General features: G+C 37.2%; 1 protein-coding gene across 1 annotated transcript in view; it reads right to left on the bottom strand.

Annotated features, from left to right (window-relative positions):
- Positions 1–597: 597 nt before the first annotated feature.
- NDC80 (NDC80 kinetochore complex component) overlaps positions 598–17912 on the bottom strand; it is a 34683-nt gene continuing 17368 nt past the window's right edge. Inside the window, exons 10-17 of the mRNA XM_055128455.1 lie at positions 16929–17073; positions 15063–15268; positions 12661–12813; positions 9942–10031; positions 6367–6459; positions 4479–4609; positions 1663–1765; positions 598–975 (exon numbers count right to left, since the gene is read on the bottom strand). Coding sequence (XP_054984430.1) covers positions 838–975; positions 1663–1765; positions 4479–4609; positions 6367–6459; positions 9942–10031; positions 12661–12813; positions 15063–15268; positions 16929–17073 — 1059 coding nt within the window. The 3' untranslated portion in view covers positions 598–837. The remainder of the gene's footprint in view (positions 976–1662; positions 1766–4478; positions 4610–6366; positions 6460–9941; positions 10032–12660; positions 12814–15062; positions 15269–16928; positions 17074–17912) is intronic.

The raw sequence follows: 17912 nt of genomic DNA on the forward strand, positions 1-17912 counted from the left end.
GCCCATGTTAAACTAACATATCATAACTGTATAAATCATAGATATGTTAATAATCGGATCTGACTGGATTTAATCCCTACTTAACTTTGTTGACACCTGGTTTTGATCTTAGGTAGCACCTATCTTTTATATTATGTTTGGCTTTTGGATCATACCTTGTGTTGCTCAGGAACTATTCCTAGCTCTGTGTTCAAGGGTTGCTCCTGGCAGTAAACAGTAGACTATTTGGTACTGGGATCGAACTGGGTCTCCTGTGTGCAAATAAAGCTCTCAGCCCATTGTACCATGCCACTGGCCCAAATAAATTTTTTTTTGGTGGGGGTCACACCTGGCAATGCCAAAATCTTCAAGATTTTGGCCATACTCAGGGCTTATTCCTGGCTCTGAACTCAGGGATCAGATCATTCCTGACAGGGCTCAGTGGACCCTTTGGCAGCCCGGGGATTGAATCCAGATCAGCTGTGTGCAAGGTATGTGCCCTTCCTGCCATACTCTCTCTGCCCACAACTCATCTTTCAACGCTCTAAAGTTAGGGAGAAAAGCAAACAACACACTCTCCTGATGTAATTTTATTAATTGTGGGGAACATAATATACTGGTCTTTCATACCTAAACAATCCAACAAACAATCATAATTTTAGTTTATATACACTTTAGCTAACAAACAAGGTACATGTAAAAGACAAAAAAACATTTTGCAGACTTGGGAAGATGTAGCTATATGTCTTGATTATAAGGAGGGGAACATTGGCTATATGAGGATTTCCCCCTATTTTACAAAGGGCATTTCAATTTTACAATCAATTAAGTTCTTGCTGAAATAATTGCATTTTAATTTCACTCATCTGAAGTCTTAAGTACAGCAGCTTTCTTCTTATACTTCTCTCCTACCTCTCTTATATTTTCTAAGAGATCTTCAAAAATGCTTTCTTCATATTCTCCATCATTTTTAGCAATATGCTCTTCAAAATATTTCTAGAGAAAATGAGAAATCATTAATGTAAAGCTATAAATTAAGTTAAAAAATTTACAAAAACAATATATGATTTGTAAGAATCGAAATAAAAGGGATATTCTAGTATGAACTATAGACCTTGATTTTGTCTTTTTCTAATCATATTTCTTCCTCTACTCCTTTAAAGACATACATTTCTACATGTTGTTTAACTTTTACTATTACTGTACACACACACACACACACACACATATGCACAGATATGTATGTAAGTCTTAGCAAAACATATTAGTGGTGGGGCTGGACAGATGATATGGTGGGTCTGGTTTGCATACAAAGCAAGAGTTCAGTCTGTTGAGCTACTCTAAGGCCCACCAACATGTACTCTTAGCATATTAAATGTTCATGTGAACAAAACAGATTAATTTATAAAAGGCACAACTGTTTGCCACACCATTAAATAGGATTCTTCTGATAAATTTGTACTGGATGGGGGTAGGTCCCTTGAACACTGCTGAAACAACTCCTGAGCACCAGGCTAGAAGTAGCTGCTGAGTACTGCTGAGTTTGGTCTAAAAACAAACCTTTTTTGGATCATATTTCCCACAGAAACAAAAGTTATCAGTTAATTTCTATATGGACAAAACAACAATATATCAAAGCTTTAAAAAGCTCTTTTAGAATGTAGGAAATATCTTCACACTCACCTCCACAGACCCAACATGTGTAGCCACCACCTCTAAAAGACGTTGCAAGTTATTTCCCACTTTTCGTCTTTCTTCAGTTGTGGTCTGCACAACTAGTTGGTGCCTATAGAAAAAAAAAACTTGCTTTAACTTGTCCAGGAGGGAAAAAATTCCAAACAAATCAATCTCATCAGCTCACTTTTTTTTTCATATTCTCTAAAACCAGTCTGTGATGTGTAAATGTTCTGCTGCTATATATACAATAGAGTATTACTTCTCTATGTCTTATTCTCAATTATCAGTTTAGAAATAAAAACATTGCCAAAGATTCTTTGCAAGTAATAAAACAAAAAAGCACAAATTCATACTTTAGCATAGAAACTTTTAGGAGCAAATACTCTTACCCAAGTCTTTAATGTCTTTATAGCCATTAAAATTCAAAACAAGTCCTGAGAGATAGCTCAGCAGGCTGGAGCTCTTGCCTTGCTTGCAAGAGGCCTGGGTTGGATCCCTAGAACCACAGTTCTGAATACTCACAGGAGCAACCAGCCTGGAGTAGTCTGTGAGAACTGGCAGTTATGGCCCAAAAACCAAAATTAAAAACTACAAAACAAAACTTCAAAAACTGCATATCTAGAAAGAAGCCTTCAATGGAGCTGCCTATCCCAAAGCTATAAAAAAGGAAAACAAAACAAAACAAAACCCAACAACGATTTTTCTTAACTCCTTATGCTAAAATTTTCATAACTATTTGAGGGTCATTTAATTGAAACCTGAATTTTTTTTACTGTAAATTTACATAAAAATTATACCATTTAAAATACTGATTTTAAGTTGCAGGGCAGATTACTCTTTAAATGGCTGTCACTATTTATAGCACAGTTATTACATAGTGGGGATAAATTTTTTCATATGCAAGTAAAAAACTTCTAAGGAAAACTAATGGACAATGTATAATTTGATAATGATGAACTTCTAAGAAATATAAAATAGGACGAAGGAGCTAGCTCAGAAGGCTGAAGTGCATGCTTTGCATTGAGACCTGGCTTAAACCCTGGCACCATCTAGGTTTCCTGAGCACTACTGGGAGTGACCCTTGAGGAACTCACTGAGAACAGTACCTGAGCACTACCAGATGTAGTCCCCAAACAGCCCCCCCCCCCCCCACCAAAAAAAAGAAACGGGCAATTCTTCAGTAATGCTTTCTATACATTAGAGTGATATTAAACATTAGAGTGATATATTAGACAGCAATTAGGTGAATGCAGAAAACAGTTCTCATATATGGTCGATGCAAGAAATTCTAAAAAACAAAAACAAAAACAAAAACAAAGCACCTTGAATATCTCCCAGCTTTCTCAATTCCTGACATATGTGAAGAGCCATGTGCATCCATATCATTGAGAACAGCTTTCTATATGATTTCAGATAAACCCTCTGTTCACCTCTTTCTATCTAACTCCCAGTTAGAACCTTGGAACATACACTTCTCCAGGCAAACCTTAGGTCTTTTTCAGGGTATGCTGTCTTAGCATAACATTATTCATTTAAAATAATCATTAACATCGTTTGTGCTAACAATTTTTATTAGGCTCCACTCAGTAAGCTTATATGTCACTTAGGGAGTTTAAAAATTAATGGCTGGGGGCTGGAGAGATAGCACAGCGGGTAGGGCGCTTGCCTTGCACGCGGCCGACCCGGGTTCAAATCCCAGCATCCCATATGGTCCCCTGAGCACAGCCAGGGGTAATTCCTGAGTGCAAAGCCAGGAGTAACCCCTGTGCATCGCCAGGTGTGACCCAAAAAGAAAAAAAAAAAAATTAATGGCTGATTAATTTATTTATGTAATACTGAGGACTGACCAAGTGCTTCATGCTGCAAGGCAACTGCACTACCACACTGAGTAACATTCTTGGTCTATGCTTAGATTCTTTTTTGTTGTTTGTTGTTGGGCCACACCTAGAAGTGCTCAGGGGACTATAAGGTACCTGAGACTGAATCTGGACCTCCTATAATCTTGCACCTCTGCCAGGAGTTTTTAAGCCTTGTGCCTCAATCCAATTTCTCCCAATATTTCCCAAAAAAATCTTAACTTTATTGCATAATTTTGTAGTGTAATTACTATAGTAATTTTTTTTTTTTGGCTTTTGGGGTCACTCCTGTCTCATGCACTCAGAAATCACCCCGGCGGTGCTCAGGGGACCATATGGGATGCTGGGATTCAAACCCGGGTCGGCCGCGTGCAAGGCAAACGCCCTACCTGCTGTGCCATCACTCCAGCCCCCCTACTATAGTAACTTTTATCTTTACAGCAATATAAAGTATTTGTGTAATATATGGACTGACTTATTAATTGGTTACCCAATATAGTGCTGAGGATCAAAGACAGGCCCTCAAACATGGGAACTCTACACGAGACTACATCCCTGGCTCTTCTGACAGTACCGTTTACAATATAACTTACTACATAATTTTGGCCACACTTATTGTGCTTAGAGGCTATTCCTAATTCTGTGCTCAGGAGAGACCCTAGTGGTTCTCATAGTAACATAAACAGGGCCAAGAATTGAACTAGGATTGGGTCATAAGCGCAAGGCAAGCACTTGATCCTCTGTACAATCTGGCCCTAGAAGTCATTTATTAATTAAATCTAAAAATTATTTCTTGGGGATAATGACATATAATAACAGAAGGATTTGTCAGGGAAAGAATGTCAAATGATACTTAAGATCTATTCACCATTCCCTCTTTCCCAAATAGTTAATATGAGTTAAGGAGTTAAGGAGATTAAACACTGAAAACAAACGTAATTTTAGTGGGATTCGGGATGAACTTACTCTCGCTGAATAACCTCTAATTCATTCATAGCTTCACTGAGGCCCTCGTTAACAGCATTCTCCAGCAGATGTTTATGTTTCTCCAAGGACTCCAGTTCATTAGCACATTTTTGGTCCTCTTCCTCAGCTTCCTGTCAGGACAAAATCATGCCATGATTTCTTTGGTAATCAGTCACATCTTATATACTCTTAGGTGGATTAAAACATTTTATGCAAAGCATTAAACAAAATTAAGGTTACAGGGGCTGGAGCAATGGCACAGCGGGTAGGGCGTTTGCCTTGCACGAGGCCAACCCGGGTTCGAATCCCAGCATCCCATATGGTCCCCCGAGCACCGCCAGGAGTAATTCCTGAGTGCATGAACCAGGAGTGACCCCTGTGCATCGCCGGGTGTGACCCCCCCAAAAAAAAACCAAAAAAAAAAATTAAGGTTACATCACCATCTGTATCCTCAGGATACTACTTAATACTGTAAACATAAATGTGACCTTTTCAAAAGGTCTGGACAGAATTAATTCAGCAGTATTTCCAAGTATGCGATAGAAGAAATTCTATGACATTTTATCCTTTCCCCTGAGAATCTGAGAAATATTAAATAGGACAAAATGTGTTAACTCTTATAATACTATATTTTCATATGTACTATTAATAGGCAAAGTAGCACAAATCTATCAATTCTTGGGTTACTAAAGATGAAAAATGAGGAAGTGACAAGTGCTTCAGAATCATCATGGAAGACATTTGAAGAAACAAACTATAAAGGACTATGGATGTGTGAGGCCAAGTTTAATCCCAAGCCCACCAAACAAAACAAAAAACATTGTCAAAAGCCTCTTATTTGACATGTAGATCACAATACTATAGTATATTTTCTAAAAATTCTGGTCCTAGAGCCAGAGGTGTAGCTCAACAGTTGAGAACATGCTTTGCATGGAGCAGCTTGGGTTTGCCCTGACACTACCAATCCTTTGAACACTGAGTCAGAGTAGCCTCTGAGCATCACTGGGTCTGCTCCCAAGCCCCATTTTAAAAAATGTGTAAATTATACAAGTAGCAATGAACAGAGTCAGTATCTGAAGACTTTCCTAAGAAAATGCTAGTTAGAATGCAGGATAGAGGTAATGGGAAATAACTCCTTATAAACACATTCTAGATTTCCCAGTCTTTGGAATCGGCAAAAAAGGCAGTTTGCAGTAACTAATCAATCACATATCAAAAGGTCTCACTGGGGTTCAAGTCTTTAGTAGTTAATACTAAATACCTACAAAAATGGATGAAGAAATTATGGTTAAAACATGTTTTCTCAGGGCCAGAGAAATATAGTAGAGCAGGTAGGCACCATATACGGTCCCTTAAACACCACTAGTACTGATTCCTGAGTGCAGAAAGGAGTAAACCCTGATCACTGCCAAGTGTGGGCCTCCTCAACCCCACCAAAAAGTCTTCTCTTGGCAAGAATACTAAATCTCATACAAAGTATAATTATTAACAAAACAGTGAGTTCTTCTGTTAAGTGGCTCTGATCCAGAATAAAGTCATTCAAGAAATAAAACAAGGGCCTGGGAATCAGCTCAAAGTACTGGGGCACACACTTGTATTCTGAAGATCCCCCTGGCACTGCACAGTCCCCTAAGCACTGGTAAAATTGCACTATCTTGGGCACTGAGCTGGATGTAGCTACTGAGTATCTCTGGGTGTGGCCTAAAAACTAAAACCAAAATGAACAAAAAAGAATGAAACAAAATAACCCTAACTTACAATGAATTTTGAAGACTAAAACATAAACTGGAATATATAATTTAAAGAGATATAGCTTAAAGAGTTCAGTTTGATGTCAGACAGGTACCTAAATCAATCCCATCTATGTAAACTGTAGCAAAATTTTTACCTTTACTTTTTGTTGGAGGAGATCATCCAGCTTTTGAACTTCTTCTTTCTGAGTTCTTACACTTCTTTCGTTGTCTGTTACCATTGTACTTAACTTGGGGAATAAAACTTTGGTTGAGAAATCATAACTGTACATCAGGAACATTTAAAGATAGAGAGTTTTTCAACTGTTAATCAAGAAACTGAACCATGTTGTTTGTTCTAGACCTTTTCTTTTTAATTTTTTTAAATTGAATCACCATGAAATAGTTACAAAATTGTTCATGATTGAGTTTCAGTCATACAATATTCCATCACCCATCCCTTCACCTGTATACACTTCCCACCACCAGGGTCTTCAGTTTCCTTCCCGCCTGCCTCTCTCAGCTCTAACATCATCCCATAGCCTGCCTCCAGGCAGGCACTCCCTTCTCTCTTATTTTCCTTTTAGGCACTGTGGTTCGAATTTTTTTTTTTTTTTACTTTTTTAATTTTTAATTAGTGAATCACCGTGAGGGTACAGTTACAGATTTATACATTTTTGTGCTCATGTTTCCCCCATACAAAGTTCGAGAACCCATCCCTTCACCAGTGCCCATTCTCCACTACCAGTAAACCCAGCATCCCTCCCATCCTCCCCAGTCCCGTCTCCCCCCACCCCATACTGCCACTATGGCAGGGTATTCCCTTTCGTTCTCTCTCTCTGATTAGGTGTGTGGTTTGCAATAAAGGTGTTGAGCGGCCATTGTGTTCAGTCTCTAGTCTACATTCGGCACGCGTCACCCCTCCCCCACATGACCTCCGACCACATTTTACTTGGTGTTCCCTTCTCTGAGTTGCCCAGAATGAGAGACCAGCCACCAAGCCATGGAGTCAACCTCCTGGTACTTATTTCTACTATTCTTGGGTGTCAGACTCCTAGTCTATTATTCTATATTCCACAGATGAGTGCAATCTTTCTATGTCTGTCTCTTTCTGATTCATTTCACTTAGCATGATACTTTACATGCTGATCCACTTATAATATGCAAACTTCATGACCTCATTTTTTTCTAACAGCTGCATAGTATTCCATTGTATAGATGTACCAAAGTTTCTTCAACCAGTCATCTGTTCTAGGGCACTCGGGTTTTTTCCAGATTCTGGCTATTGTAAACAGTGCTGCAATGTGGTTCACAATTCTTTACTGAAAGGATATCATGCATACCACTTCATTTCCTTTCAGCACTCAGTTTTTGTCCAAAGTGGCCATTTCCAACTACCATTGTCACAGTGCCCCTTCTCTGTCCTAAATGTACTTCTCCTCCGCCTTTATGGCAGGCCTCCTGCCATGGACCAGACCTCCTGGCCCTTATTTCTGTGTCTCTGGTTATTATTCACATACTAGGCTTTTTTCTTTTTCTTTTCTTCATATCTCACAAATGAATGCAATCATTCTGTTTGTCCCTCTCCCTCTGACTGATTTCACTCAAACCTTTTGGACTTTCTCCTACAATTTAATGTAATTTAATTTGGCTTAATTCTCAGTAGAATAAGGATCTATTTCTCTACTAGTAGTTGTAGGGATACTTCTTAATATCCAGGTATATTATTATTACTATCATCTTAACATAACTTAAAAAAAAGAATTTATCTCTATAGTATTGAAGCAAGACTTTTAGAATTTACTTCATTTAGTTATTCATTTGTGTATCATTTCTTGGGATACTAAAGGGAATGATTCACATTAACTTATTATCAATGTTTCCTAATTGGCTATAGTCATGCATTTTCCCAAAGAGTAATAAAGTAACCACATTTCACTCAACACCTTTATTGCAAACCACAACACCTAATCAGAAAGAGAGAACAAAAGGGAATACCCTGCCATAGTGGCAGTGTGGGGTGGGGGGAGACAGGCCTGGGGAGGGGGGGGAGGGATGTTGGGTTTACTTTTGGTAGAGAATGGGCACTGGTGAAGGGATGGGTTATCAAACTTTGTAAGGGAGAAACATGAGCACAAAAATGTATAAATCTGTAACTGTAAAAAAAAAAAAAAGAAGTCTGGTGAAAAAAAAATAAAGTAACCACATTTAATCTTGTTAAACCTCGACTTAAGATGTGCTAGAAAGAAAGAAAAAAGCAAAACAAAAAACTAAGTAAAGAATTTTCTAAATTTGTTTCCTGATGATAAGTGCAGACAGATACCAGTTGATTCTAGTAATACAGAATCTTTTCAGCAAGAACAAAAGGAAAATACTTCCTACAGGAACCAGAAAAGTAAAATGTACAAAGAAGCTGATATCCTTTTCAAAAAGGATAACACTATACTATATGTAACTCTCTCTCTCCACACACACATGTTTTGGGGAAAATTTTGTGATGTCATTATTTGACAAAAAGATAGGATGGTAAAATGATTACTTATTGTTAAAGAGTCTGCCTATCTTTCTAATCATTTAAAGTCCTTTGCAAGAGACCCTTTTACATATTTCACAAAATTGTTGTGTGGAGTACAGACTGCCATTTCTGGGACCAGAGAGAGTACAGTGGGAAGGGCAGGGCACTTGCCTTGCATGCACCTGATCTCAGTTCGATCCCTGGCACCCAATATGGTCTCATGAGCACTTCACCGAGGAGTAATTCCTGAACACAGTCAGGTGTGGCTCCCCCAAAACCAAACCAAAACAAAAAGAATGGCATCTCTTCAGGATCATGAAACTAGCATAACCTCGGAACTCAAAATTAGATATTCTAACTCCAAAGACTTTTTTTCTTCCACCTACCATTAAAATTAGTTTGCAGAACAACTTCTGAGCTATACATTTTGCTTACAGTTTAAAAATAGGTTATCTCTGAAGTAATAAATTTGTTTTAATAAATTAATCTGCAACAATAACAATGGACTCAAGTAACCAGAAATTTCACTACACTCTCCATGGTCAGCCAAAATCATATTTTCTTTCTCTCTTTTTTTTTTGGGGGGGGGGGGTCACATCTGGCGTTGCACAGGGGTTACTCCTGGCTCATGCACTCAGGAATTAATCTTGGTGGTGCTCGGGGGACCATATGGGATGCTGGGAATTGAACTCGGGTCAGGCGCATGCAAGGCAAACGCTATACTATTGCTCCAGCCCCACTTTTTTTTATTTTTGAAAATCATATTTTCTTATCTCTATGAGTTGTATCTATATTCCATGTCCACTCCACTAAATTTCATCAATTAATTAAGGATTGCCCCAATTGTGTTTTATAATATCATCTATTTTCACTATGGCAAATTGAGAGAATAAAAAAAATAACAATTACCAATGAATCTGCAACTGAAAGAATCACTACCAATAAACAGTTTACTATCTCAATATTTCATTCATCCATGCATTATTTGTCACTTATGTAGATAATTTAAAAAAATTATTAAAACAGAAGCTACTTGAGTAAAACTCTACTTCTTGTCTCTAACCTACTCAATCTCAAACCTTCTTACCTCACTAGTGGATACACAAGATTCATTTCATATTTTAGTAAAAATATATTTCTTAGTAATCAAAACCCACAAATCATATTATAAGTAATCAAGGTCTCTTTTTTTCCTGTAATGAATGGTTCATTACTTACTTGTTCTAATGTTTCCTCTAACCCCATTTTTTTATTTTGAGCTTTATTAATTTCTTCTTCAGTTTGGTTCAAGAGTTCCTTGAAGGGTACCTGTAAAATACATTAGAAATGGAGTTACATATGACACCATTACATAATTTCTCTCTTGAGGTATTTCCATATTGTGATAGGAGAAACAATTTTAAGAAGAGAAAAAAAGTGAAGCCAAGATTATGTATATATATATGAACTATATATAGATACAGTTTTATCAATAAACTATATAGTTTTCTGGGTCACACCCAGCAATGCTCAGGGGTTATTCCTGGCTCTGCACTCAGGTATTATTCCTGGTGGTGCTTGGGTGACCATATGGGATACCAAGGATTGAACCAAGTTGGCTGCATGCAAGGCAAATGCTCTACCCGCTGTACTATCACTCCAGACCCAGAAGCCAAGATAATTTTTAATGTAAACTAATATACTGTCAAACAGTACATAAACACATTTTAATGTAATTTTTAAAACTATGAAAAGTGATTTGCTTTTGGTTTGAATACTTGCAGAATTCTAGATTTGCTTCTCTTGAAAACTTATACTCTAAGTGATGCTTTTTGGATATGTTCTGTATATGAGTTTCCTTTAGTCCTTTCTTTCATTTTCTTTTTCGTTTTAATTTTTTGGTCACACCCTGAGATCCTCAGGGATTATTCCAGACTCCACACTCAGGAATTACTCCTGGCGGTGCTTGGGGGACCATATGGAATGCCAGGGAATACCTGGGAATACCATATGGAATTGAACCCAGGTTGGCCTCGTGCAAGGCAAATGCCCTACCCGCTGTACTATTGCTTTAGCCCTCCTTTAGTTCTTTTAACCATTTTGTTTTTGTGCAACAATCAGCTGTACTCAGGGCTTACTCCTGGTTCTGCATTTAGGGATCACTTCTGGTGGGCAGGTGGGGACCATATGGGGTCCTGAGGATCAAACCTGAGTCAGCCATGTACCAGGCAGGCAAGCACCCTACCTACTGTACTATCTCTCCAGCTCCCCATTACTTTATAAAAACTGACGTAAAATAATTAAATGGTTAAACAAAATAGTTAAGATTAGTAACACAAAATTAACTGTTATTTTTGGGCTACACGCAGTGGTACCCAGGTCTATTCCTGGCCCTGTGCTCAGGGATCACTCCTGGGAAGTGCTCAGGGGACCATATGAAGTGCTGGGGATTGAACTGGGGTTGGCTGCATGCTACAGCAAGTGACTTACCTCCTGAACTATCTCTCTGACCCCAAAATTAACTCTTGTAAAATGTAAAACTGTAGAGAATTTAGTACTCTGACAATGAGTATAGCTATCAGCCTTGAGCCATATCTCTGGTTTTGATGTATGGCTGAATTTTAATATTTATTTATTTTCCATTAATTTTTAAAATTGAATCACAGTGATACACTCATTTACAAAGTTTTTCATGATTTGATTTCAGTCATAAAATGTTCCAACACCTGTCCCTTCACCAGTGTACTTTTCCCACCACCAATGGTGCTATGTATTCTCTCTCCTCTCTCCTTCCTTCCCTCCCTCCCTTTCTCCTTCCCTCCCTCCCCCACCACCTCCTCTTCTGGGCCTTATAGTTTGCAATACAGATAATAAAAGGTTATCAGGTATATCCCTTTCCCTGTATATGGCTGAATTTTAATTTTAAGTTTAAATGGTGCAATGTTCTTTTCAATGTCTTTAAGATCTGTTCTTAAAAACTACTTAGAACTATTGTGGCTGCATTGGAGTTCTTGATGTTATTTCTATTTTAATTGTTTTATATTATAGAAAGCTTTGTCCAAAGATCAAAGAAAGATTTCTTTCTTTTCTGTGACTAAACAAAGACAATGTGGTGGACAATCTTTTCTACAGTGCTTTGGTTTAGACAACTGTTTTTTAGCCCCAGGTTTGTGAAACTAGCCAAATAGTGGAGGATAAGCTCTATCTGCTTGTCTGCCTGTCTGGATACTTAAAACTGAGCTATTGTCAGAGAAACAATTTAATGAAACACTCTTAATGACATTCTTCGCAAAAACTAAACATTTTGGAAACCGACATTTTGTGTGTGGGGACACTAAAATATTAAAATCTGTGAATACTGAGAAGTCGGAACAGAACAAAATATTTTCTTTCCCCAATTACATCCTTTGTCATATTTCAAAATGATGTGAGGTTCTTGCCTCACCGACTGCTGATTCTACTACGCTGCTCACTTATGATAGCATATCATGTCTTCATGTGCATCTTTCTTTCTGAGACTTTCCCACAGACTACCCCCATAAATATCACACCTCTGAAGATTTTGTGACAGGTTAACCCTCTCTCTAGACTTTTCTGTTACACGGTAAGAGTGATCTTGGTATCACATCTTAAAACACAGTACATATAACATTAATATTTTTCGTTTTTCTCCTCTACGGGGACTAATAATAACCTGAGAAAATAAGTCAGGTCATTTCATCATTATGTTCCTGGTATTTTACATGTAATAAAATTTCTAATTGGATAGTTGAAAAAAATCAGTAGAGCAGAAGATAAGATTTTATAATTCAGAGTAAAAAATATAATAGAAGATTTCTACTATCAATAAGGAGATGAAAGCTTCAGTGTTTTATCTGTTTAGTCCTGAGTAAATATGAAGTTTAAAGTCTTATATGAACCAGACATCAATTTAAACAAAATGCTCAGAATTACATACGTAAACTTGTGCTCTGTATTTGACAAGGCAGTTGGCACCAGCTTCAGGATTAAACTTAATTTCAAAGTCATGACCTATGGAATTTTCAGCACCCTTAGGGATCAGTTTTAATTTTCTAGCCAGTTTATGATACTCGTCTAACAATGTTTCAATCTGTAAGAAAAAAACACAGTAAGAAACATTAAAAAGCAAATAGCATTATTCCATATGGCTTGCAATGGGTAATTCTGTAAGTTTACATAAAATATAATTTTATGTAAGTTTACATAAAATCCTTTAGTAGTTCATTAAGTTGGTATTTTTCTTTAAGTAACAAGTGTAGGTTTTTTTTTTCTTTTTTTTGGGTCACACCCAGCGATGTTCAGGGGTTACTCCTGGCTCTGCACTCAGGAACTGCTCCTGGCAGTGCTTGGGTAACCATATGGGATGCCGGGGTCGAACCTGGGTCGGCTGCGTGCAAGGCAAACGCCCTACCGGCTGTACTATTGCTCCGGCCCCACAAGTGTAGTTTTAAAATACACAAAGTATTAAAGATTTTATTCCCACTATATCTGTAGAAAAAAAGACAATAATTAATCATAAATATCACACTACTGATAATGCATATGACTAAAATATAGCAACAACATACTTTGGTAACTAAGATTCACACTTTGGAATGCTGGAGAAATTAGCAAACAAAAAATTTGTCAATGTAAACAATAAAACATGCTGGGTAAAAGAGATACCTCAACAGGCTGGGAGCAATCCCATGAACATAGATCTGGAAGTAGTCCCTGAGTATTATTGGGAGTGGTCCCCAGATGAAAACAAAACACATTTTGGGCCAGAGAGTTTTCAATGAGCAGAAGCTCATGTTTTGTATGTAGGAGGCTCAGGTTTGATTCCCTGTAGTATGTGATCCTCTGAGTACAGAGTTATGCTACAGATATGCTACAGAGATACTTTAGAGTATCAATGCAGCAAATTTCATAGTCTTATTTTACAAAACCTCCAAGCTACTTCAATTTAAGCCACTTCGATCAGTCAGCTTCTATCAACATGAAGGCAAGATCTTTCACCAGTTAAAAGATTATGACTTGGTGAAGGCTCTATTAAAAATTAAAGTTTAATTAAAGTATGCACATTGTCTTTTTAAAAAAAAATTTTTTTTTGGTCACATCTAGCGATATTCAGGGGTTACTCCTAGTTCTGCACTCAGGAATTATTCCTGGCGGTGCGGGGGACCATGTGGGATGCCAGGGACCGAACATGGGTTAGCTGATTGCAAGGCAAATGCCTGACCCACTATACTACTGCTTCAGTCCTGTACATTCTTTTAAAGACAAATGCATATTGAATAGACTATGGTGGTATAATATAAACTTCTATATAGTTTCTATAATATAAACTTTTCTATAATATAAACTTCTATAACTAGAACCCTCATCCCTCAAAAAAAAAATCTGAGTCATTATTGTAGTATACATATTATTGTGATGGTGTGGAATAGCAACGACGACATATACAAGATTGCTTGCATGTGAAAATATTGTACTAAGGAAAGTGTTGAAAGTCAGAGGATTAACAAAACTCACTACTTTTGAAGCAAAAGAGACTAAATTTTTCTCAGGATTCTGTGCAAACATTGTTTAGAGGTCTGGTCCTAGGTTAGAAATATCTTTAAATTCTTTTTTTTTTTTTTTTTGCTTTTTTGGGTCACACCTGGCGATGCACAGGGGTTACTCCTGGCTCTGCACTCAGGAATCACCCCTGGCAGTGCTCAGGGGACCATATGGGATGCTGGGAATCGAACCCGGGTCAGCTGCGTGCAAGGCAAACGCCCTACCCGCTGTGTTATTGCTCCAGCCCCTAAATTCTTATTTTATTTCATCTATGCTCAACGTGACATAGATGAAAAAAAATAAATATTTTTTATACTTTTTTGTACATAGTAAAGTTTGAGTGGTACGATAGAAAACTAAGAGGTATCTCTTATATTCTCCTAGAATACAAGACAGGGCTTTCATGAAAATATTTTATGGTCTTAAAGAGAATTATTTGCTTATTTTTTTGTTTACTAATTAGGCAATATAGATCACTGTAAATCTAACTGAGAGAAAATTGAATTAAAGGATAAATATCTTTATTTTTATTATTATTTTAAGATTCTAATTTATTTTGGGGGAGTTCTGGGACCATGTGTGATGCCAGGGATTCAAATCAGAGTCACTTGCATGCTAGACAAATGCCTTACCTCTTGTAATAGATCTCTGACTCCAGGATAAGTAAGTTTTAATAAAATGTCAATGCTAAAATGCTAAAAATGCTTTATCTTTTCAGCAAATGTTTTTCTTAAGTTTGATAAATCTTTATAAATATGGGCTTTGATTTGTAGCCACTCTGTAAATGGTAGGACTTACTGCCTCTTTGCCTCTGGCATATTTTAGTTCCTCATTCCACAACTGCTGTTGTTCAGCTTCTACGTCCTTGGTTAATTTATTGATGGTCTGCTCCAATTCATTTTTTTCATGATTTATTCTCTCAATGTCTGCAACTGAATACTTCTGGTTGTCGATAATATTCTGTAGTCTAGTATTCTCATGTTTTACTGTTTCATATTCTAGTTCTGCATAGGAAAAAAATTAAATTTGAAATTAGTGATTAATAGTATTGATCAATAGTATCGATTAATAGATGCAAGATATCTAACTTCCAAGTTTTATACTTGGATTTTATTTTTGGGGAAAAATTGGACCCCACTTTAAATAAATGCTTAAAAGATGATACAATTAAAGTTTTATGTTAGAACCTTACTTTCTTATTGGCTTGTCATGATTTTTAGAAAGCTTTATATGAAAAAATAAATGGTACTATATATGATTAAAATAGACTTAAGAGCAAGTCTGTCAATAATTCAAATTCTTTTAACATTCTAGCATGATTGATCTGTAAGTCAGAAAACCTACAGATTTTTCACAAATATAAAAATATAGTTTATTAATTTGACAAATCCCCTCCCCAACCTTTCTCTTTGTTTTTGCGATGACAGGGAACTGCACTCCTACCTGGCTGTGGCGCACACCTATTTTCAGTGGTGGTATCTGCATACTAGGTTGTGCTGTGTGCAGATCTGGCCATACCACCAAGGTGTTTACTTGCATGCATACCATGACTTGAACTCTTAGTCAAGGCAAATGAATTTTGGTTGTGTTGTTTGCAAGGGGTCACTGAGATATTCACGCTTCTATTTGACAGGAGCTGTATTTCTGGGTCACTGGTCCCACACAAGTTTTTAGTGCAGCATTTACAAGACCTTTTTGTGGTGCTTAAGCTTACCTGACTGTGGTGTGTCAAACTGATTATGGGACCAAAGAGCAGACAATAGAGCTACCAGGATTGTGCTTGGTGTATATAGATTTTTTTTTTTGTTATATATTTTTGCTTTTTTTGAGCCACAATACTACTCCTGGCTCATTGCTCAGGGGTTGCTCTGGTAGTGTTTGGGGACTAGGTGGTGCCAGGTATTGAACCTGGGCCATGCAAACCATACATAGGCTTAGCCTATTGAACTATTTCTCTAGTCTCCAATTTATTCTTACTTCACATACACTTCAAAGGTGTCACTAGGTACTAAACAACTATAGCTTTGTCTCTGTCAAAATGTACAATCAAGAATGATTATATTGTATACCAAGAAAAAAAGAAAAAGAAGATACACACCAATAGCATGTACCATGTAAATCTGCAAAGATGAAGAAAAGTAATCAAATTAAAACTTTTGGGGTAAAGGGATTAGTGTTTTCTCACATCATCTTGTGACTCATACTTTTTATATAAAGAATGTGACAATTTGTAACAGGTTACAATAAAAGAATGAGGATGCTTATGGTCAAAGGGGACAATAAAATTATTCTGAGGATTATAGGGATTAAAATTTTGGCTTTGTTATAACTGGTATGGGGCACTGTTTGGGAAGCTCTACCCCTAAATCAAAATAAAGTGATGGCTGGATTAAATAAAATTTCATACATAATTGGAATCAGCACAAAACATACATAATACACATTATCTAGAGTTTAAATGTCTCTCTTACTTGTGGCCATGAATGACCATGATACATATATACATATATAATATACATACACACATAGCTTCTAGAAACTAACATAGCATTGAAAACTTAGCACCCTTTACCATTAAAGGAAATGAAATAGAGAGAATAAGCTGTTTCTAGAATAAATCTCATAGAAAGTTTAAGCGACTTCTTTAGCATGAGTTATGCTTACCTATTCTAGAAACTTCTTCATCTAGACCATTCAATTTCTGGTCAAGAATAGCTGAATGAGATTCCAAATTGCTTATGTATGCCAGGTATTTTTGAACATCTGCTTCTAAGGAAGCTTTTAATTTTCTTAATGACTCTAGACGATTCTTATAAAAAAAAAGTTATTTTCATTAAGCATTCTGTACTTTATTTGAAAGTGAAGCATTATTTAATTTCAGAGCAAGGTAAGTTAGTGTTTTTATCTTCTTTCTTATTAAAAAATTTTTGTTTTGTTTCTTTGGGACCATACTCAGTAGCCAAATTCAGGGATACTCTTGGTGGTGCTCAGGGGACCATATGTGGTGCTGTGAAAAGAAAAATCAGGTTTGGCCATATGTAACACAAAGTGCTTAATCTCTGTACTGTCTTTTTATTTTTTTTGCTTTTTGGGTCACACCCGGCAATGCACAGGGGTTACTCCTGGCTCTGCACTCAGGAACCACCCCTGGCAGAGCTCAGGGGACCATATGGGATGCTGGGAATTGAACCCGGGTCGGCTGCGTGCAAGGCAAACGCCGTACCCGCTGTGCTATCGCTCCAGCCCCTGTACTGTCTTTCTGTCCCTTCCTTTAACTTTAGTTTTATTTTGCCATTTAAGCACTGTGATGTAAATATAGTTACTGACATTTTCAAACATATGTTGTTCCAACACCACACCCACGACCAGGGTACCACTTTTCTCCTCCAATATCCCAAGGTCCCCACCTCCCCACCCACCCCTTACCCTCTCCAGGTAAGCCCATTTTGGTCTATCAATTTTCCAGTTCTGCTGCCTTTGGCCATCTGTTGTTCCTTTACTATGTTATCTCCTTTTACTTTTAAAGGGAGTCAATTAAACAAAAAGGAGATTTTACTGCTATTATCTCCTTACAATGCACTTTTCCTTTTTTCAACACATTTCTCAAGCAATACTGAGAGGGGATCTGGGTGACAAATGAATGGTGTG

This window comes from Sorex araneus, chromosome 2 (genome assembly GCF_027595985.1).
Source record: "Sorex araneus isolate mSorAra2 chromosome 2, mSorAra2.pri, whole genome shotgun sequence".
NCBI lineage: Eukaryota > Metazoa > Chordata > Mammalia > Eulipotyphla > Soricidae > Sorex > Sorex araneus.